The sequence below is a fragment of the Mastigoproctus giganteus genome, chromosome 2 (genome assembly GCF_048544385.1).
Source record: "Mastigoproctus giganteus isolate SK-2022 chromosome 2, ASM4854438v1, whole genome shotgun sequence".
NCBI lineage: Eukaryota > Metazoa > Arthropoda > Arachnida > Uropygi > Thelyphonidae > Mastigoproctus > Mastigoproctus giganteus.
In genome coordinates, this window is record NC_143576.1 from 76,793,221 (window position 1) to 76,816,093 (window position 22,873).

A 22,873-nucleotide genomic window follows, 5' to 3' on the forward strand; every position below is an offset into this window, starting at 1 on the left:
ATAATTTGGGCAGATGGGCTAAGAAGTGGCAACTGAAGTTTAACCTTGACAAATGCAAAGTACTGCATATGGGTAGAAATAACCCCAGAGAAACGTATCAACTGTGTGGTACTACACTTAAGGTGGTAGAAAATGAAAAAGACCTGGGAGTAATTGTGCAGTCAGATATGAAGTTCTCTGAGCAATGCAGACAGGCTGCCAGGGCAGGTCATGGGGTTTTGTCAATGATATATAGGAATTTTGCTAGCAGGGAAAAAGAGGTGATTATCCCTCTGTATAAGGCAATGGTCAGGCCACGCCTTGAGTACTGCGTACAGGTCTGGAGACCTCATTTTAGGAAGGATGTAGATTTACTTGAGCGGGTACAGAGAAAGGCAACAAGATTGGTGAGGGGAATGAAGGGATCCTCTTACCAAGAGAGGCTTAAGTTCTGCAAATTGCAGTGGCTGGAGACTAGGCACCTGTGCGGTGATCTGATTGAGGTATATAAGGCCTTGAATGGATTGAGCACACGTACCGGGGTTCGAGCCCGTCACCACCAAATACGGAGGATGTGGAAAGGTCAGGGAATGACCATCGCATATCCCGGAGCAATATGGCCTTAGTTGCTAATGCTCCTAAAAACCAAATAACAAAGGATTGAGCACGCTGAATTCTGATGGGATCCTTCCACTTGTTCAGATTACGAACCTAAGGGGGCATAAATTCAAATTAAGAAAAGACAGATGTAGAATAGATGTGCGGAAATTTGCCTTTAGCCAGCAGGTGGTTAATTGCTGGAACAAACTTCCATCTGTCGTTGTGGATGTTGATAGCTTGAATAAATTTAAGGAGGAACTGGACAGGCATTTGGAGGGAATGGTGTGATATTTTTTTTTTTTTTTTTTTTTTTTTTTGGCTGATGCTGCATAAGCTCATACATTTGCTTTCTTGCATCACATGCCACTACTACTACTACTACTACACTCGATTCTGTTGCTTCATTATCTTCAGGTAAAGCTGACTAATTAGCATATTACTTTAAATTTTTAATTACTGACCTTGGTAAAACTTCTACCCTACTACACTCTTTTGCATTCTATGTATCCCTCAATTTTCTGACAGAAAGACAGAAGATTTCTGAACAGTCTTGATAAGTCTACAGGCATGATATAATTTCTAAATTTCTCAACCTGTGATCTACAATTCACTTCTGTTTTGTGTTGCTTTTTAACACTGTCATATTTCCTTGATGATTATCCTTCTGTGTGGAAATTTACTCATATTCAGCCAATCTTAGAAAAGGTGAACGTATCCTAATTTATTGTCCTAGAATTTCCATTATACTCAACTCGACTTTTTTCAAAGAAATGGAGAAATCCATTAACTATTACTCAGTGCTGTCTTTGAACTTTGCATTTCTAATCAATAATGGCCAATATGGATTCCATCATTGTTGATCCAGTATTGATATCTTGTCTTTTGTTTCTCATTTTTAGAAAGTTTGGAGAATTTAAACAGATGCTCTTGATCTTTCCAAGGCTTTTGATTGTGTTTGGCATAAATATCTTCTACACAAGGTTCTATTTATGGTCTACCAGCTATTTTTTTGCAGTTTAGCTACTTCAGTATTAGTATTACAGAAACTGAAACTATTACTGAAAATATTACTGAAACTCTTTATAGCAAACTCCCAAGAGAATGAAAAAATGGTCAGATTTTGAAAGGACATTATATTGATAGTTCATAAAATTAGCAAAAGAAGAAAGAAGAAAAGTTTTTAACATTTAATGTAATTCTACTAATAAGATGTATAATTAAAAATATGTATTAGAGTATTAAACAAGAAAATGAAGATTGTACATTTTACATTGATTGTATGGTGTACTAAGATTAATTTGAAAATTACATATGCACTGTAATTACAAAGTATCTATGTAAGTATACATAGTTTCATATCTATGTGTACTATACTATATATACTTACATGTTTATCAAGGCCTAACCATTGATGGGAATTGGTTTCAGACTTCAAAATAATCTGTAAAAATGTGCTATTTCAGTGGCAGAGCATGTTCAGCCAATCTTAGAAAAGGTGAACGTATCCTAATTTATTGTCCTAGAATTTCCATTACTCGACTTTTTTCAAAGAAATGGAGAAATCCATTAACTATTACTCAGTGCTGTCTTTGAACTTTGCAAAGTCCGACCTTTTCAAAATCTGACCATTTTTTCATTCTCTCGGGAGTTTGCTTTAAAAGAGAATTATGAAGGCACATAACAGTTTAATTATTCATTCGCTTTTGCACAACATGTGTGCAGTTACTTCCATTTCTCCACTACTTTGATTGTAGTACCACACAGTATGTTATTCTAGTTTTATTGCCACCCATATGCATTACCGTGCATTTGTCAATGTTTAACTTCAATTGCAACTTCTCAATTCATTCAAATTTGAATGGGTTGGGAAGTGGCACAGTTTTATGCTTAATTTTTGTAGATCTTGTTGAGCTATCATACCTTGATTACTGTCATTAACAAGAATGACAAACTTAGATATTAAGCCTGATATGCTTTTATCAGTATCATTAATAAATATTGAGAACAACAATGGGCCCAGCACTGAACCCTGGAGACTCCTCTACTAATGGTATTAGGCCAAGAAGTGCAGTGCCCATAATAACCATGCTCTGCCTTCTCCCTCTTAACCATCCCTTTTATCTTTACCCCTAATGCTACACTGTGACAATTTGTATAGCAATCTTTTGTGTGGGACAGTGCCCAAAAGCTTTGCTGAAATAAATATGATGTCAAAATTATTGTTTGTATTCATTTCCTTTGTTACTGTGTCATAAGTATCCAATCAGATTGTCCAGGCAACACCCCCCCTTCCCCCATACTACTTCTTCAACCCATGCACGGTACTATGTACTATAGGTTTTGATACCTTTCGTGTTTGGGGTTTTCATAAAAAAAAAAAAAAAAAAAAAAAAAACCCTTTAACAAATCCATGGTGTGATTTCCATATAATTGCCTTCTTGTTTAGATGGGTCCTGCATTACTTCTTTAAATCAGCGACTCCATTATTTTCCTTGGAATCCAAGTCAAGCTTACAGGTTTGTAATTACTCACTTCACCCTCTGATCTGCCTTTGTGAAATCGGTATACATTCACACATCCAGAAGCCCTGAGTTATTTTATTCAGTGGATGGTCCATGGGAACCTCCCCCTGAATAAAATAATGGTCCATAATTATGGTTAAAGGTTTTCTTAGCTCCTTTGCTGCATCCCCTTCAGTATAATTGGAAAGGTCCTGCATTATATGCATCCGCATGGGCATAGCTTCAAAACTTGTTTCCCTCTTAGTTTTGGAGATGACACATGTCCTTATTTATGGTTATCTTCAACAATTTCTCTTGCACTTTGCTCTCATTTATCACAAAATCATGTGATAATTGAGAGCCAAAGAAGTTTGTGTGATAGTTGAGAGAAAAAGAAGTTCTAATCACAACCTATGTGATTATATGTAGTAAATAAGTAGTTCACAACCTGAACTACTTATTTACTACAGTTTAAAACACTCTAGTTACTACCACAATGTATTACACTACAAGTTGCTAATTATGAGATACAATGTTTGTGTGTAAATTGAAAGATAAGAAAGTTCCTCTTCATTCATACATATCCTGAAACACGCAATGTATGCATCCGCATGGGCATAGCTTCAAAACCTGTTTCTCTCTTAGTTTTGGAGATGACACATATCCTCAAAAATTCCTTTACTGTTGTCAGACTGTTCTTTGTGATTAATAGAGTAGAAGCATGCAAAGCTTCACTTGTTGCATCATTCAAGGCAACAAATCCAGCATATTTGAAGCATTTGGTGATCACCCTCTTCAGCCTCATCCCATGCTGAAACACATAAATACATTGCTTTCAGTACTTCGATTTCATATTGCATTTTGTTTTTGAAACACAGCGCAATTTTTAATTGTGCTGTGTTGCATAAAGTTGCACATAAAGTTTAAAATGTACACATGTTCATACATTTCTGAGAGGTCACCTGACATGACCAACTTTCTGTTTAAATTCTGGAAAATGATTTGGGATTTTCTGAAATCTAGTTAAACGATATCAGTATTTCACCTTTTCTTAATGGATTGCAATACTATATAAATGATTGCAGTATTATGATAGCAGTTTAACTGAATATTTAATAAAATTTGAATAATTTTAATAAAATATTTAAAAAATGCTTTTTTTTAAACGTGTTCCTCAAAAAAAACAAAAAAAAAAAAAAAGCATTAATTAAAACATTTTAGATGTAAAATAGAAACTTTAGTTTGTGTTTTTCAAAAAAAAAAAAAAAAACAAAGAAACAAACAAAAAAAAAACATCAATTTGCTCGAGAATTGTAGAAAATATTTTAGACATAAAATAGAAAGAGCAAACTTGAGCAAGCTCACTGCTGATAAGATGCTTCCTCTTTCCCAGCCTATGCACATGGGACATAAATTCAAATTGTAGGATGGTTGTAGAATAGATGTATATGTGTGGAAGTTTGCTTTCATTCAAAGTGTGGTTGATTGGTGGATCAAGCTTCCATCCATTGTTGTGGAAGTGCATAGTTTCAATAAATTCAAGAAAGAACTAGACAAACTATTGGAGGGGATGGATAGGTGAAATGATTTTTTTTTTTTTTTTTTTTACTGATACTGTGTAAGCTTTCTTGCATTATATTCCACTACTAATTCTAAGTAACCTTAAACTAGAAACAAACACCCAATTTGAAATTCCTGTAACAGTGTCAGCATGTGACAAGTTCCATGTTATTCTTCAAGCAGAAAACCAAATAGGTGCAAACATAATGGTGGGGCAATTTTTCTGTGGAACCTTAAAAAAATCACTAACTTTAAAAAAAAAAACAATAACCTTAAAAATTATATTAAAAAAAATAAATAAAAGGCTTTAATAAATGCATCAGTGATGGAGCATTTATTAAAGCCTCTTATAGTCAAGTTCATGCATTAATACCACTTGTGTGGACTTTTATTTTATTTAGTACCTGTAAAGTTATTAATTTTATTTATTTATGTATTGCTTTCAGATTGACCAAGAGTTAGGAGTACTTGGTTGCCAGTACTTGACCGAATTAAGAGATTGTATTACTTGTGTGTCAGATATTGCTGTGATAGGTGATTTTAGTGAAAATCCTGATAGGCCTCAGTCAGAAAGATGCCAGGTAAGTATGTTTTCTTTTAGGGTAGACTGTGGCATTTAATTGCCTTTATTTTTTGGTGTGTGTGCGTGTTTGTCTTTAGAACTTACTTGTTTGTTGCTGTCCCTCCAAATTAGAATTTAAGTTGGGACACTTATGTATCTTCATTGGTGCTGGTAAAATGATGCAAGGAAGCAATTTTTATATTGTATCAGCTTTAACAGATGGAAAATATCTGAGTTTGAGTCCTGTTGATGATGTGAGGAATTTTTATGGGCCCTTTTCACAACATGGCTGAGTTAGTCGGTTTCAGACTAGGGTAGTATGGTTTTTTCTTCCAGAATCTCAGGTTTTTCGTCCAACAAACAGAAAATCGACCATAGAACACTTGAAATTTACAGACATTATACATGGAACAATACAGCCTTAGTTGCTGATGCTCCTAAAACCCTACAACAACAACTTTATTAGGCGCACCTGCCTAATAGTGGGTAGGTCCACCTTTAGTCTTCGGAAGAGCCCAGATTCATCGTGATATGAACTGAACAAAGCATCAGAAATGTGCCAAAGGGATGCTGCCCCGTGTTGACTCAATTGTTTCTCACAGTTATTGTAAATTGATTGGGTGGGTATATCTAGTGCCTTGGGATGTGCCCCCTTCCCCCCACAGTAAGCTGAATTCACTGTTATCTTCCTAAAACCAGGCCTGTACAACCCTTTCCTTTTGTCAAACCTTATTTTGTCATGGTGCATTATCCTGTTGAAAGAACCCATTCTCAGGTGGATGCACTGCAAACATGAAGGGATACACCTGGTCAGAAAAAATTGTGGGGTTACCTGTGGTTATCTAGAAATAATAAGTAACAGACAGAGTTACAGGCTCAATAAGTTCTATGTTGTATGTCAATTAGTAATAAAATGAGAGAAATTTACCTGTATGTTGTCTGCAGAATGCTTCCAAGCACAACTCTCCAAATTTAGAATAGAATCGATTCTTTAATTGCAGTATAAGATGTATGCAATTAATTCCATCACGGTATGGTGGCACCATTAAATGTAAAAGCCATTGCTAACTTCTATATGTTTAACACTGAACAGGAAGTGAGAGTAGATAATTCCATTAATCGTATCAAACGAAGTTCCTCGTATCAAACATTACCACTGAGAGCAGATAATTCCATTAATCGTATCAAACTCCAGTCTGACTCACTGAAGAAGGCACAAAAGAAAAACATCTCTTTTTATGCATTTGCTATGTAAACAGTGAGGCATGTATCAGTGATTAACCCCAAAATGCCACACTTGATTCATGTCCTTGCATAGTGACTTTATCTCCTATGGAAATGAGCTCAAAATGTTTGCCTATTCCAAGGACTCTGCAAATGCACCTGATTTCTCTGAGGACGTCACCTTGCAGATCTTGGCTCTGGCCAAATTCCTCAAAATGATTGGAGGATTGGCCCTTATTTCAGCAAAGGCAGCAATCACATTCACAAATAAAAGGTTGAAGAATAACATCACAATTTCACTAGAGGAACAAATCAGAAGAATCCAGCAACACCTCAACTTTGGCATAGTTTGAGATGACCAGTTGACCTTTGGATAATACCGTGACTCTGCCAAGAGGAAAACTATGTGGTTCTGTGATATGGGTTTCTGCCCCAAAAGTCAGCCTAAATGCCTCCTCGGGGCCAAATTTTGGATCCGCCGACTAAATTGCTCCCTAGGAAGGCCATTCATTATTCCAAAAAAACATCCTCTACATTTTCGTAGGATGGACTCACCTTGGGAGACCAGCATCCTAATTCTAGTGAAGTTTGTGATGCATAAGATGGAGGCACACTTGATGGAAATTCTCACTTGGCTATCTATTCTGCACAGATCCCTGCACAGAGGAACAGTGATTCTCCAGCCTTCCTAGGTGGATCCTGGCTGAAGTCCCTCCAGAAGCTGTTCCCATACAACGTGCTAGATTCCTTCAACCAACTCCTGGTCAATTGTGAGTAGATATGTGTGTGTGTGGAAAGCCTATCAGACAGCTCTCCATCAAGCCTACCTCCTTATGTTCAGCCATCATGATGCTAATTCAGACACCCATCTCGGACAAAGACTATGTACAAATGGTGTGCTTCGCACGAGTGATGCTTAAGATCCTACCCTGTAGGGCATTGATGTTGGAGTCGCTTGTATATGCTTTCAATAACTTCTCATTTTTTTCATGAAGTTGAACAAATGATCATAACTTCAGTACTACTGCAGTCATTGTCCATTATCTGGGGACAAGTGAACACTTCTATTTGATGTAAAAAAAAAAAAAAAAAATAGTAACAACTCAATTCACAGTGGACAGATTGAGATGAAAATTTATATTTGGATCTTTCAGAAAGATTTGTTGAAGCGTCCCAAATTTTATTAAAATCAGACCAATAGAAAATTGGCAATTTTTATATTACTGAACTTGTTTCATGCTTATTTCAAATATGGGAGAAAATCTTCCAGCACTGATTTTGTGAAACTTCTAGCTTTGTATCAAATCGGAATGAAACCTACAGCCTTCTGAAGGATTAGAAGTGTATATTCTAACTCTTTGGAAGGCTTTAGGATTGATTCCAATTTGTTATCTCCCACCAATTCACTACCCCTATTGAAACCTGTATTACTTTTGGATGTGAGCATTAATCAAGAGGGGAAAAGTCAGATCGATGCTAAATTTTCTGCATATTTTTTACTGGTCCCTTGAAGTCTTCAGGATTAAGTGCCATTCCATAGTGTTTCTCCAGTTCCTCCCCCCAAGTCTCAGAGATACATTGCGATAATTTTGGAACAGCTGCTCCAATCCTTTTGACAACTTCAGGACTAATTTAGAATATTTCTGGATTGTCGGCATGAAATTTGTGAAGCACATGGGATATGGCTAATTGTCGACATGAAATCTAGTAGAAACTTCATGTCAACAGATTAGCCATACACCTGGCACCTGCACCCTTCTCTCTCCCTCAAAAAAAAAAACAAAAAAAAAAAAAAAACTTGTTACACAAGTCTGGCCTCACATTTGCCCATCAGGTGAGCTTCACTCATCATGTCCACATGATGGTAAATACTTCCACGAGTATGATACAGAAGTTTTTAACAAATATTATTTGATAATCAAAAATGCCTGAAATGTAAGATAACTGCATCTATTCATTGCATCATGCTTATTTAAAATACAGAAGAAAATTTTACAGCACCCACAATTTTTGTGGCATTTCTGACATTGTTTTTCATAAAAATACAGAATTACAAGATTAAATATTACCCTTCAAAAAAGGAATATCATGTAAATGTTTGGAAGATAATAGATTTCTTCCTTCGCTTGTTGTTTTCACAGATTTGGAGAAAACCCTGTTTAGATGGAAATGATTTTATAGTAACAGAGAGATATTAATTTTTGTGAATATTTTTCCTTTCGTACAGATTTTTTTAATGTTTTAGTAATTATCAGAAAATGTTTTTATGTACATTCAATTTTATTTAGTCCTTTAATTATAATATATATATATTTTTTTTTCTCTAAAAAGCCGAGTTTCGGAATTTCGATTGAATTTTAATGGTGGTTTTTAATGAATGAATATTTCATCTCTAGATTTCTAATCATTCAATTTTGTCCATCACTGATTGTGGATTGAATCAGCCAATGTTCATTAACATTATTGCTTATTGCAATAAAGAGAATCACAAACACTTCGGTTTCGAAATGTTGTTCTTGGACCCCATCTCCCCTTCCTTCATACGTATCATGGACGCGTTTGTGGTGCCGCCTTAATATTTATGTTAGGTACCGTGCGTTGACTAATGGACGTTTTCATGCTAAAGCAAGTTGTTAAAGGAACTTTTTGAATAGAAGACAGATTTAGCTACTAGTTGGCATATGGCTTCCATGGAATGTGATAATAGATGAAATGGGATAGCTTATGTATTTCACTATAAATCTTGAATGTTTTAATAGTCTAATTTGTTTTTGTTTGTTTTGAAGGGGAGCCAAAGTATTTCAGATTAGGCAAAGTTGTAGGAAAGGTTAATATGATCTTCAGGAAAACGAACTAAAAATAATTCTGGAATACCTAGACTGATAAGCCCAAGACAATCAGCTTGAAAAATGAATTCATGCATATGAAGTATTTTAATTCACTCGGTATAATAGACAGCACTGACTTGTTTTGTGTTTTTGTAGTTACAAATAACAAGCTGGATAACCAGGAACATGAAAATGATTTGCACGGTGTCAGGGAGGACAGCTTAAAAGGACCCGCAACATACTTAAAGCATGTCCAAAGTGCATATTTTATGAATGAATGGTTCAAGGGAGTTCAAATTAAAAGAAAAATAATGTCACCATCAATGCCAGATTTAAGTAGTCTGGAGCCCTGGTGCACATTTTAGATGCCACAAAATGTGGTCGCAGGAGAGGGGGACTGTGACACTGTGCTCCGGTAAATCCAGCCGTGGTCACCATACAAATACTTAAAAGAATACTAGTAGCCATATTCCCTGTTGTTATAAAATTTGTTAATTACAGGCTAGTCAAAAATTGGTTGATCATGACGTTCGTAAGACATTTAGAATGCATGAAAGGGTGAAATTATATCAAGGAATATTTTTTTCGGATGACCACAGAAGTTCATATTCCTTTTTAATATTTTTTCGATAATTCATATATGTACATTTTGATTATAAAAGTGGCTAGGTTAAACGTAGAAACATTATATAAGTGAATCTTGCAGGGATTACAAAAGCCTGTTGCAGCACCCATAACAGCAGAAAGTTCCAGTGGTTTAACAGGAAAATGAAATTATAAATTATAATAATATAGGTTGCCTGGTAAAGATTCGAGGGGTTTACTTTTGTAATTCTTATTTAGCAAAGACAGATAAATGGATGCCATTTTCACGGTTTTTGTAAGGAAACTTAAAAAAAAACTCATTAAAGTTTCGATTCAGACACCATTTACAAATCCTTAAGATATTGAGATGGTATTCAGTCTCTCATCGTGTTTTGAAATATATCTGGATTTACAGTTAGAGGTGCATGGGCCTTCACTTCTGGTTTGCTTCTGAACAGCTCCAATTTTTAAAACTTCTCCATCAACCTTTTTATGGAGTTGGTTAATGAGTCTTGTGGTATTTTGTTTGTTAATTGCATTGTGTCTGGCTTCTGGGCATTACCAGGGACCATTTATGCCTGTGAATATATTATATCAATAAATATGCTATCAAGTTTCTTTTCGGATTATTGTATATTGTTGGGGAAAAATTAAACCAAATTTTGATAAATTTAATAGTTGAATTATCTGGAGGAGCAACATAGTAGAATGGTTCCCTTGTTGACTTCTTTATGTATCTATTTGAATTGAAGGGATCTAAAATAGTTTTATGAGAAACCTTGCATTCTGTTTCACTCCTCCTCAGACTGGTTAAATCAACTCTAAGTGAAAACCATTGTTTCTTGTGCTGAATGATGGAAATTGAATCTGGACATTTCCTAATGAATAGAAACTGCTTAACCATTATACTGGCATTGAGGACTAAGTTTGCATATCGTGTAATCCCTCTGCTATTATTTCTAATGCTTTTTGGTGGTGTTGATTATTTGAACTGACATAAATCCATTGACTCATGCTCTCTGTTCAGCTAAGGTAATATTTGAAATTTTTGATTTAAAAACAAATTAGAAATGCAACGTGGCTCATAATTATGTTACCAATGCAATGATGTAAAATATAAATGTAGAACCCTGTAAACTGTAATGATTTTTTTATTTATACTTATTTTTACATAATTACATGGAAAATTTAAAAAACTTTCCATTATTCTTCTAACGTAAGCCTGTCAGCCATTTTTTTTTTTTCCCTATTCGAAGCAACAACCAGAAACAAAAAAATTCCCATAACATTGGTAACATACTTATGAATCACTCTGTAGATGTTTATTGAACGGGTTGTGTAAAGCCTTATTTTATGCATATCTAATTGGGTTTTCAGCAAAATGCATCGATCATATATTGTGGGGAAACCTCCATGAGTTACCTTGGTTTTGCACTACTCTAGATAAAAAGTAACGCTTCAGGGAAGGGATATGTTGCTGTTTATTGGGGCATATGCTATTACCCATAGGCGCCTCTGTAGCCAGGTGGGAAGGAGCAGCAGTGCGTAGCACACACTTCTTGATTAGACCGGGGTTCGAGTCTGTCACCACCAAATACAGAGGATGCGGAAAGGTCAGGGAATAACCACCGCATATCCCGGAGCAATATGGCCTTAATTGCTAATGCTCCTAAAAACCAAATAACAAACAAACAAACAAACAAAGCTATTACCCGTACTGTGGTTTCGATCCTATTTTGAGTTTATCGAACAGTCACGTGATGCACATATCTACAGTATGTGAGGTGGTACGAGAGTTAATAAATTTGATAGTATGAACCAGAGCTGTAATGCTCAGTACGTTCTACGTTGATATTAATATTATAAAATAATAAGAGAAGTTTACCTCATTATAATACGTAGAACACTTCCGTATGATACTCTCCAGCAATTAAAATGAAAAAAATCTAAAATCTTACGTAAAAAAATAATTAAAAATCAATTAAACACAATTAAAAATAATTAAAAATCAAATGAACACAATTAAAAATCAATCTAATGCAATTAAAAATTAAATAGATTAATTAAAAGAAATATAACGAAAAAAATGCAAAACTATTTTCCTTCCTGAAGCTGACGAAGCTTTTCGACCATATGTCGTGATCACAGGAACGAAAATTACCAAAAGCATGAAACTTAAATAGGGATTATTTGTCTTTGCGCATGTGCCAATTGAAGATTAGAAATGACTGGCGAACATTAACAGAATTCTCATGTAATTTAATTTCTACAGTTTCTGCAATTAATAGTTTGATATAATTATATTGGATACTAAGTATTTTGGCCTTGTTAAATAAAAAGTTTGTTTTTCGTTAACGGCATGAAAGGCTAATTCTGATGCTGCTGAACGAGAATCACAAACTGAGGCCACGTGTTGATTAACACGAAAATTCAGAGGAAAACGCATAGAACCTTGGTACGACGAGTTGCAATCACCACAAGAAATGTTGTATACCAGGTCATTTATTTGTGTTGTGAATGAGGAAAGGACTTAGCGATTTTTCAGTATAGTGTGTAGATTCCATATTGGCCTGCCACAATTTTAAATTCGGTATCTTTAAAGAATCTGTTAAGCTGTTTGTGCCACTGTTCAACATATGGGACAGAAATAAAGTATTTTTTAATATTATGATTGTTCGTCGAAGTAGTATTTTGTATCCTATCCCTAGCTTGTACCCTAATTCAGTTTATTGTAGCAAGGGGTTTAAGAATCTGCAGGTTAATATCTGTATTTCTGAGCTCAAAGCAGATTCCGTCGTTGAATATTTATAAGCATTTAGAAATTGATTAAAGATAATAGATCTCTTGTAGGAGAACGGGTGATAGCTGTTATAATGTAGCAGCATGCCGGTGTTTGTAGGTTTACAATTGATGTTAAATTGGATTTTACAAACACCGGCATGTTTCTACATTATAACAGCTATCACCCGTTAGATTAATGACTTTGTATCCGTACCCTTCGATTTAACGAATGTAAAATGTCTTGGATAGTTACTACTAGCATTAATAACTAGAACATTGTCTAAATACCTCCCATAGTATGTGATATGGGGTAGAAAAGGCGTCAAATGTATACGCTCAGTCGTTGAGAGATATACCTTTGATATTAAGCCGCTCAAGCTCAGTCCCATCGGCAAACCAAAAATTTATTTTTATACTTTGTCTTGAAAGGTGATATAGTTGGCCTCAACTAAGAGGTTAATTAAGTGAAAAATTTCTTTAATAGGAAGCTTCGTATAATTAATTGGTATAGAATTATTATTTAACATATCCCAAATAATATCTAATGTGCATTCAACGTTTACATTCGTATATAACGAGATAACATCTAGTGAGAATAATGTATCATAGTTCTTAATCCCAAATTGTATCGCCTATCTAAAGGGTTTTATAATGCTATATAACTATGTGGCCAAGGACGAAAATGCCGAGTTTCTGTTGGAAACAATAGGCCAAATAGGAAACCCGGTCTTGTGTAATTTTACCTGACTGAAAAGTGCAGGAATATTGTAAGTTCTGGCCTTCAATTCCTTTAACTGACCATAGTAATGTAATAATTTTTTCCATACGTGGTTAATGTTTTATTGTATGGATTGACCAATTGGTAAATAGTGCTGGGTCTACTTCAAGATAAGTGGAGGTATCTGAAACAACTGATTCTAATTTATTAATATAATCAGGTTTATCAAGTACAGTCGATTCCGGTTATTTGGGACACATCGGGGCTAGTGCATTTTGGCCCGATTAAGTGGCTGCCCCAATTATCTGAAGTTTCACGTAAATAGTTAAAAATACAATGTACCCCCCCCTTTACAGTTAGTTCGCTGTACAATCAAATCACGTTACGACGAACTCACCATAGTAAAGTACCGTTCACTATACGATGTGTAGTAAGCGCCGGTCATTGTGATCACTTTTACAAATTGTGTTTACAGTTAGTTCGCTGTACAATCAAATCACGTTACGACGAACTCACCATAGTAAAGTACCGTTCACTATACGATGTGTAGTAAGCGCCGGTCATTGTGATCACTTTTACGAATTGAATTTTAATTCTATTAAACAGCGATTCTAATTAGAGAAAATAGGAGGAATATTATCCACAGGTTATAAAAGTAAAGATATATTAAGCACATATTTACCCTTTATTACCTTACCAATTAAAAAATTAATGATACGTGAAATTCAGAAGAATATACGTGATAATCGGAATAATTAATACGTACTGTAATATGTACATACTAACTGAACTAGTTGACATTTCTGCTCACTGACATTTATGGGTGGGGGTTAAAATTTAAAACAGTAAAAAGATAAGCAATCAATAACAAAAAAACACGGCACACACAACAAATAACACAACATGCGCAAGTGAGAACGGAGTAACGAGTTACAAAGCTTTAAAAATAGGAATGAAGAGAAGATTCTGAGAATTATTTTTTTTATATGATTGAAGATTCCATGGAAGTGTAAACACATTTTACCATAATAACCCACAGAATTCCAGCTGTCAGTATTATCGCAAATTCAATAAGATCAAGTTTACTATCCGTTTATGATAGATTGCACTAACAGAAAAGACCAATAAACAGGTGACTGCTAATTGTTTTTATTGTTTTATGGTTGTGACCTCCAGAAATCCGACCGAACTACGTGGTACGGTCGGAGACAATCGTAGGGTAATCTCCAGTGCTGCAGTCTCCTGTCCCGATTAAATGGCATTTTGTCCCAATTAAGCAAAGTAAACCCTGTCTATTTTCTCGATTGGGTTCTGTTTTTTAAGATTTGTCCCAAATAAACGGCTGCCCCGATTAATCGGTGGCCCAAATAACCGGAATCCACTGTATTACAACTGTATCTCCTTTATCTGCCTTCTGTAAATAATGTCTTTGTTTTCCTGAAGTTCACGTAAAGATAAACTGTCGTGTGTACTCAATTTAGGAAGTACACGAAGAAGTCCAAATTGAATATCAATTACGCACTGTTTTTTAGGTAGTTTTCGAGGTGGTAAATTATAATTTAATCCTTTGGCTAAAAATGAAATCTGGTCCTGTGATAGTCTATACAAGGAAAGATTTGTAACCTGTTGATATGTCGGTTCTTTCAGTGTTGGGCAAGGGGGTGTTCATGAACTAGCTGACATATTCTGTGGTAGCATGTTGTATGTATGCGGGAGGGTCGTCACCCACCTCATATACTTGGTCGCAAGCCAGCGACAATGTGTTAGAATTCGCATGAACGTGTTTTGACCCTCCTGATAATGTATTCAATTTGTTAATGTGTCTGTTTTTTATTTCTGAGGCCTGTGCTTCCCATCGCAAATCTATGGAGGTCTTCAGTACCAACCAATCACTAGGATATAGATAATTTTTTAATTTGTCGCGAAGTTTCCTAAGTTTTGTGCTTCTCGTTCAGCAGCATCAGAATTAGCTGTTCATGCCATTAACGAAAAACATACTTTTTTATTTAACCAGGCCAAAATACTTAGTATCCAACGTAATTACATCAGACTATTAATTGCAGAAACTGTCAAAAGGTATTTTCGTTTAATAGAATCTTAAGGCAAGTTTAACTATATTATGCAATGTGGTAAGTGCTAGTTGCTTTATGCCCGAAATTTTATGATTTAAATTGACACTGGCAAATTTCGGAATGATGTTGTTTTGAAGGCAATATTTTAGAAAAGAAATATGGTAACTTTGGGCCGAGTATCTTAGTGTTAATCTAATGTAATTTTGCACAAAGCTGTTCAAAAAATCCCCCATAATTGTGTGTATCGATAGGTTATAACTGGAGAGAAAGGAAGTGAATGAAATAGTCAATAAGAGTTTTAAAAAAATGAATTTGATAGTATGAACCAGGGCTTAATTCTCAATACATTCTACATTGATATCAATATTTATAAAATAATGGGAGGTATTTAGACGATGGTCTAGTCATTACTGATAGTAGTACTATCCAAGACATTTTACATTCGTTTAATAATATTCATTCTAGACTCAAATTTACATTGGAAAGGGAGGGTACAGATACAAAGTCATTAAATTTTCTAAATTTCACACTTACTCAGGACTCGAATAAAATCCAATTTAACCTCTATTGTAAACCTACAAACACCGGCATGCTTCTACATTATAACAGCTATCACCCATTCTCCTACAAGAGATCTATTATCTTTAATCAATTTCTAAATGCCTATAAATATTCAATGACGGAATCTGCTTTGGGCTCATAAATACAAATATTAACCTGCAGATTCTTAAACCCTTGCTACAATAAACCAAATTAGGGTGCAAGCTAGGGATAGGATACAAAATACTTCTTCAAACAACAATCATAATATTAAAAAATACTTTATTTCTGTCCCATATGTTGAACAGTGGCACAAACAGCTTTAACAGGTTCTTTAAAGTTACCAAATTTAAAATTGTGGTCATTCCAATACGGAAACTACATACTATACTGAAAAATTGCTCAGTCCTTTCCTTGTTTGCAACACAGATAAATGACCTAGTATACAACATTTCTTGTGGTGATTGCAACTCATCGTACCAAGGTTCTATGTGTTTTCCTCTGAATTTTCGTGTTAATCAACACCCAGCCTCAGTTTGTGATTCTCGTTCAGCAGCAGCAGCAGCAGCAGCCGACTGGGCTAGCCGGGTGGGTAAAGTGCCTGCCTGGCAACCCAAAGGTCGCGGGTTTGAATCCCGCCTCGGGCTTGGATCAGAGTACTGCAAAAACCTTGCGAGGTGCATTATGGCCACAGAAGCCAATGTGCCAACAACTACCCAAAAAAAAAATTGTTCAGCAGCATCAGAATTAGTCTTTCATGCCGTTAACGAAAAACAAACTTTTTTTATTTAACAAGGCCAAAATACTTAAGTGTCCAACGTAATTATATCAGACTATTAATTGCAGAAACTGTCAAAATTAAATTACATGAGAATTCTGTTGAAACTGTCAAAATTAAATTACATGAGAATTCTGTTAATGCCATTTCTAATCTCCGATTCATGGGCAACATGCATGCGTGAAGACAAATAATTCCTATTTAAGTTTTATGCTCACGCCGATTTGGTAATTTTCGTTCCTGTGATCACGACATATGGTCGAAAAGCATTGTCAGCTTCAGGAAGGAAAATCATTTTGCATTTTTTTCATTATATTTCTTTTAATTAATCTATTTAATTTTTAATTGCATTAGATTGATTTTTTATTTTTAATTGTGTTCATTTGATTTTTAATTATTTTTAATTGTGTTCAATTTATTTTTAATTATATTTTACTGTTATGTAAGATTTTCGATTTTTTTCGTTTTAATTTCTGGAGAGTATCATACAGAAGTGTTCTACGTATTATATTGAGGTAAATTTCTCTTATTATTTTATAGAGTTAATAAAATAAATAACTCGAGGGCAAAAAGCCTCATGCTAATTGAATTCTACATTACTGTCTCATATATTTTGGATATCTCATCACTGTGTTGTTCAGATTCTCACAATTTCTATATATCTACTGATGAAATCCTAGTATTGTTAATGGCATACACTATTAAATAAATAGCAGTGTACTTCTCCGGTGGCACAGTGCATTTTTTTTAGATTAGTATGAGTAAATATTAATGATAATATTAGCAAGTACACTTATGAAATGTATAATAATAAAGCATATACAATACAGTACCTCAGTAATCAATAGGCATTATGACTATTATGCTTTGTTTAGTCAAATTTTTTCGTTATTTATTTATTTATTTTTTTGTTATAAACAGTATACAGCAAATCCCCGCTATTCGCCGGGGTTACGTTCCTGAGAAATGTTGTGAATAACGAAAACAGGAATACTGAGTTATGGCTCCCATAGTAATAAAGGGGTTCCGTTCCAAAGTATGAAATATATAAGAAAAACTAATCTAAAATTTTGTCTATGTATTTATTATATGTACCTTCATATTATGATTATGTACATAGTGAAATGCAAGCATATGGCATCAAAATGAAAATAAGAAACAATTTAATATTAAATGTAATATTTATTAGAAATTTTAAACAAATCTTTCAAACCAGCGCCTTTGCTAGCTAAAAAACTTATCCCGCCAGTGCTATCACCAGTTTTGCTAAAGTGTTGATAAAGGAGTTTTGCTTTTTCACAAATGATGAGTGAACTTAACGGAATTTTATTTTGAGTTCGGTCTTCTCTCCACAGATTTAAAGCCTTTTCCATTTTTTCTAATTTAACATCACGAGGTACAGAGCAAATTTTTGAAGCAATTAGCGCGTTTTCACAGACACTACGGCGAATTTTTTCTTCCGATTTCTTGATTGATCCTACCGTTGACTCATTGATTTTATAATGTTTTGTCACTGAGGAGACACTTTCACCATTAGAAATTTTGTCTAATAACTCAATTTTATTCGCTAATGTCATCACCTTCTTTAGTCTTTTCACATTTCCCTTGTTATTCGTAGCCATATTTTTGTACGGGTTAGAAAGAACTTGTCCGCAATAAAGTCACTTTCTTCCGTTAACACGCTCGAAAAAGTCTGTTTTACACTGCAAAACGGTAGATTTATCATTTTTGTAAGCATATCAATTTATAAATTGATAAATTTATTCAATTTATGAGCATATAAATTAAAAGAAAACGATGAAACCTTCCATGACAAGCGCATAACACATAGTGAACAAGGATTAGCGAGAAACATCCACGCTCGCGATTTGGTCCCCCTCTCCCCCCACCCACTTAGCGCTGTTTTGACCGGGAAAGATAATTCTAGCCATGCCCATGTTTTTTAATGGCGGAAAATATTCACTGCGCTTTAAAATTCACATTTTTTTAGGTTTCATTTTATATTAAATCGGCGATCGCGAATAGGCGAAACCGCGAATACAGATACCGCGAATAGCGGGGGTTTACTGTATTTTGTAAACATCCACCACTTTTTCATCCTATTTGATGATTCAAACATTTGTAAAACAAATGTTTGAATCAAGAATAAACTAGTTGAACATTTTCTTGGTGGTGGGGAGCGAGGAACTACCTTCTCCCGGGTGGGGGTAGCTCTTGTAGGAGAACCTTGAAAGTTCAATGCCCCAAAAACAGGGCATTGAAATTTCAAGAAATGCGAAGTGTAGTTATCTATAACGTTATGTGTGTTCTGCGGTTGATTTTGGGTTTGTGAGGGCAAAACCTCACTCCATGGCCCTGAGATCAACTGGCTCAGCACCAAGTGGAACAAGGCAGCAAAATTTCCTGAATATCTTCTGCTGAATTCGAACCCAGGCCTTTCCTCTCAGTGAACATGATTGCTACAACTGTGCTACAGATAACCGCACAAACAGCAATCGCAAGTCAAGTTATATGTTTTACAGTTTTCCTGTAATAGTGGGATTGTTATAGGTAAGCAAAGCATTTATCTTTCGATGCTACAAGCAATTTAAAATTGAAAAACTTAAATACAATTAATTAAAATGTTTTAATTCTTTTACTTTTAGAATATGTAATTATAAAAATTTATAATAAACATTGACATTGAAAATGTGAAACTTCTTGAATACATGCATGGAATCTTTTCATCATATTCGATATCTTTTGTATGATTTTTTTTTTTTAGTGTGTGCGTGTGTCACGAACTCTAATTTTACTAATCATGAAATTGTTGATTTGTACAACCACTGGTCTGCATAAGAAGGTATGAGACAAATAGATTGTTCATAAATGTCCTTAGTACTTTTATATTAAATTGTTGCTTTAATGTGAACCATTTTCTAAAATACAAAAATATTTGTGTTATTACTTACCTTTTTGGAGTGGTATTAGTAGTGGCAAATGATGCAGGGAAGCAAGCTTACACTAATGAGCCAAAAAATTATGACTACCTGCTTAAAAATGCTAGGGGCCACCTTTTGCCATTTGGTTTTCAACAAAACATGGTATTGTTGAAAAAAAATGTGTTTATTTTGACACAGTTACTTGTGAATTGGATGTAGGAAATAATTTCAACATTGTTTATATGCATTTTTAGCAAAGCATTTTACTCATTTCATCATGAGAAGTTACTGTAATAAGCTGTAACAATATGTTTGGATATCATGGTAGCTGCATGGTAGGAAGTAGAGGGTTGTGATTAATGGTTACTCTTCACACTGCTCTGACATTAGAAGTGAGGTTCCTGAGGGATCAGTTCTGGGATTTTCTGATTTGATGATTCACTGGTGTTTTTTAATTTTCATAAAATCAAAAACAACAGTGGTCCCAGAACTTCATTGATTGTCATTGAAAACGAGATAAAGGTGCATGATGTTAAAATTTGCAGGTGATGTGAAGACTGAAGAGTGGTTAATGATCAGCACCAATCTGGATCATCAAATAGATTTCAGAGATGTTCAGAAAAGTGGCAGAAAAATGCAAGGTTTTTCAGTTACCCTTGGGGAATAGCAACCCAAAAATAATATATACTTGGTGGAGCTGAATTAAAAACTATAGAGAAAGAACAGGATTTGAGAGTTATGATATGGTCAGACACGAATTTCTCCAAGCAGTGTAGACAAGCGGTATGGAAGGCCTGCGGTGTTCTATCACTGGTTTACCAAACATTTGCTTTTAGATAGAGAGAGAGGTCATAATCCCACTGTGTACGGAAATTGTAAGGCCACACTTGGAATACTTTGTCCAGGTATGGAAACCACATCTAAAAAGAGATATTGAGCTTCTTGAAAGGGTCCAAAGGTGGACATCTGGCATGATGAGTTCTGCAAAACGAGCAACCCACACGATGAAAGATTTGAATAGTGGGCTACAGTGCTTGGCAACTAGACACCTTAAAGGGGCATGATTGTGGACTATAAGGCTCTGAAAGGGGATAGTAAAATGAATGGAAGTGAAATTTTCACTATCATAAATGATTCCAGAGCTAGGAGCATAAATTCAAATTGTTGGGAAAGAGATTTAGATTAGATTGTTGGAAGCTTATTTTGGTCAGCAAGTTAATTACTGGAATAAGTTACCTCCATGGTAGTTCAGGCTGATAGCTTAGGGATATTCAAAGCCTAGTTACCTGTATGAGGAGGGGAAACATGTAGGTTATTTATTTTTTTACATATTTATTTTTTATTTGTTTATTATTAATTTTATTTAGTTTATGTTATTTGTTTATTTTTTTTGGGGAGTTATATGTCTAATATTAATACTCTGATAGACACATTTTGGCCTTAGTTGCTGTTGATTTGCAAAACCTATATAGCAAGTTGATTTGGAAAGCACTCATCTATATGGTCCAAGAACTGATGCAAATAGGCAAGTCCCAGTTTATTTCCTGTTAAGGTCCACTTACAGTTAGACATTCTAATTTGTTTGCTCATCTTGTTGCATGTATAGCTGATCAACTTTCTCTGTGCACTCATTAGATCAGTAACACACTGCTAATCTCAGTTCCATTGTTACACTTGTTATGTTGTGTTTGGTCCCTTATTGTTAATATTTATTAATGAGATTGATATAGGCTTATTAAGTTTATTGTTTAAGCTTGCTGATGATATAAAAGTGGACATGGTGGTTAATGACAATGATCAGGGTATGCTACTCCAAAAAGAATTGGGCTAATTTTACAGCCTGATGCAAAGTTCTTTGAGCAGTGCAGAAAGGCTGGTTCTGTAAGTGTTATACAGGAACTTTGTCAACACAAACAAAGAGATGATTATCCCATTGTATAAGGCAATGCTTAGACTGCATCTTGAGTATTACTTGAGTTTGGAAGCCTCGTTTTAGGAAGGATGTAGAACGACATAAAGAAGAGCAACAAGACTAGTCAGGGACACAGAAGAGATTCTCTTACTTGGAAGGAATTGAATTTTGTAAATTGCAACATCTGTAAACTAGGCATCTGTGAGGATACCTGATTGAATTGTTTAAGTAAACGGGTCAAATTTATTAAATACTCTGGTATCTTTACTTTTTCTTGGATGACATATGAAAGGGTAAATTTAAATTGGAAAAGTTGGTTGCAGGACAGATGTGTGAAATTTGCATTTGGTTAAAAAAAGGTGATTGATTGTTTGAATAAGCTTCTGCCTGGAGTTGTGGAAGTAGGTAGTTTTAATAAAATTTAAAGAAGATTGGCCAAATTATTAGAAGGGATGAGCAGTTGAAGTGAGTATTTTATTTTATTTTTTTGGTTGGTTTATTTTTTTATTTTTGATTTATTTTTAACTGTTAAAAATAAACAGTTTATCTTTACTGTTTAAGCTTGATTTCTTGCATTATTTTGACACTCTTAATGTCACACCAGACAATTCACTGTTATTCTGAAGTTTCCCATTCACTGGATATACCATTCTTGAAATCTGTGCTTTCTGATGATGTGCATAATCCTCTTCTTCTACTGTTTCGCTTTTCTTTCCTATAGACATTCAAATTCTGCATCCAATATACCAGAATGGCACCATGTTTCCAATGTTGCTATTATGTTAGTATGGCATTTGTTGTTTCTTTAAAATCATCAGATTTATTAACCATAGCATTTGTATAAAGTATATTCAAAAAGTTCCCAGAATTTTACTATAAAATTTTATTGAGCAAATAGTTTGTCTTACTAACCTAATCACCTTCATCAAAGTACCTTCCTTTTTCAAAAACACACATGCACTTGCTCCATCAATCTTCCCAAGCTTTGAAACTTTCTTTAAAATAGAGGTTTTTTTTTTTAGCACTCATAGGGCCACTTTGGTGTTGTCTTTAATGTCATTGACCCCGAAGCCTCATATTCTGTTAAGGTAACAGTAAGAAGACAGCATGCAAAATTTAATATTAGTAGTGGTAAATGATGCAATAAAGCAAGCTTATACAGCATCAACCAAAAACAAAAAACTTCCCATTTCATCTATCCATTGCCTTCAGTAGTTTGTTTAGTTCTTCCTTGAATTTATTTAAGGTATCCACTTCCACAACAACAGATGTAAGTTTGTTCCAGCAGTAAACCACTTGCTGGCTAAAGCCA

The 22,873-nt window shown here is 34.7% G+C and overlaps 1 protein-coding gene across 1 annotated transcript in view; it reads left to right on the forward strand.

The window, feature by feature from the left end:
* The window catches only part of Pbp49 (proximal sequence element A Pbp49), a 143,381-nt gene that overhangs the window by 25,885 nt on the left and 94,623 nt on the right, over positions 1–22,873 (forward strand). The window contains exon 5 of the mRNA XM_090389955.1: positions 5,087–5,221. Coding sequence (XP_090246081.1) covers positions 5,087–5,221 — 135 coding nt within the window. The remainder of the gene's footprint in view (positions 1–5,086; positions 5,222–22,873) is intronic.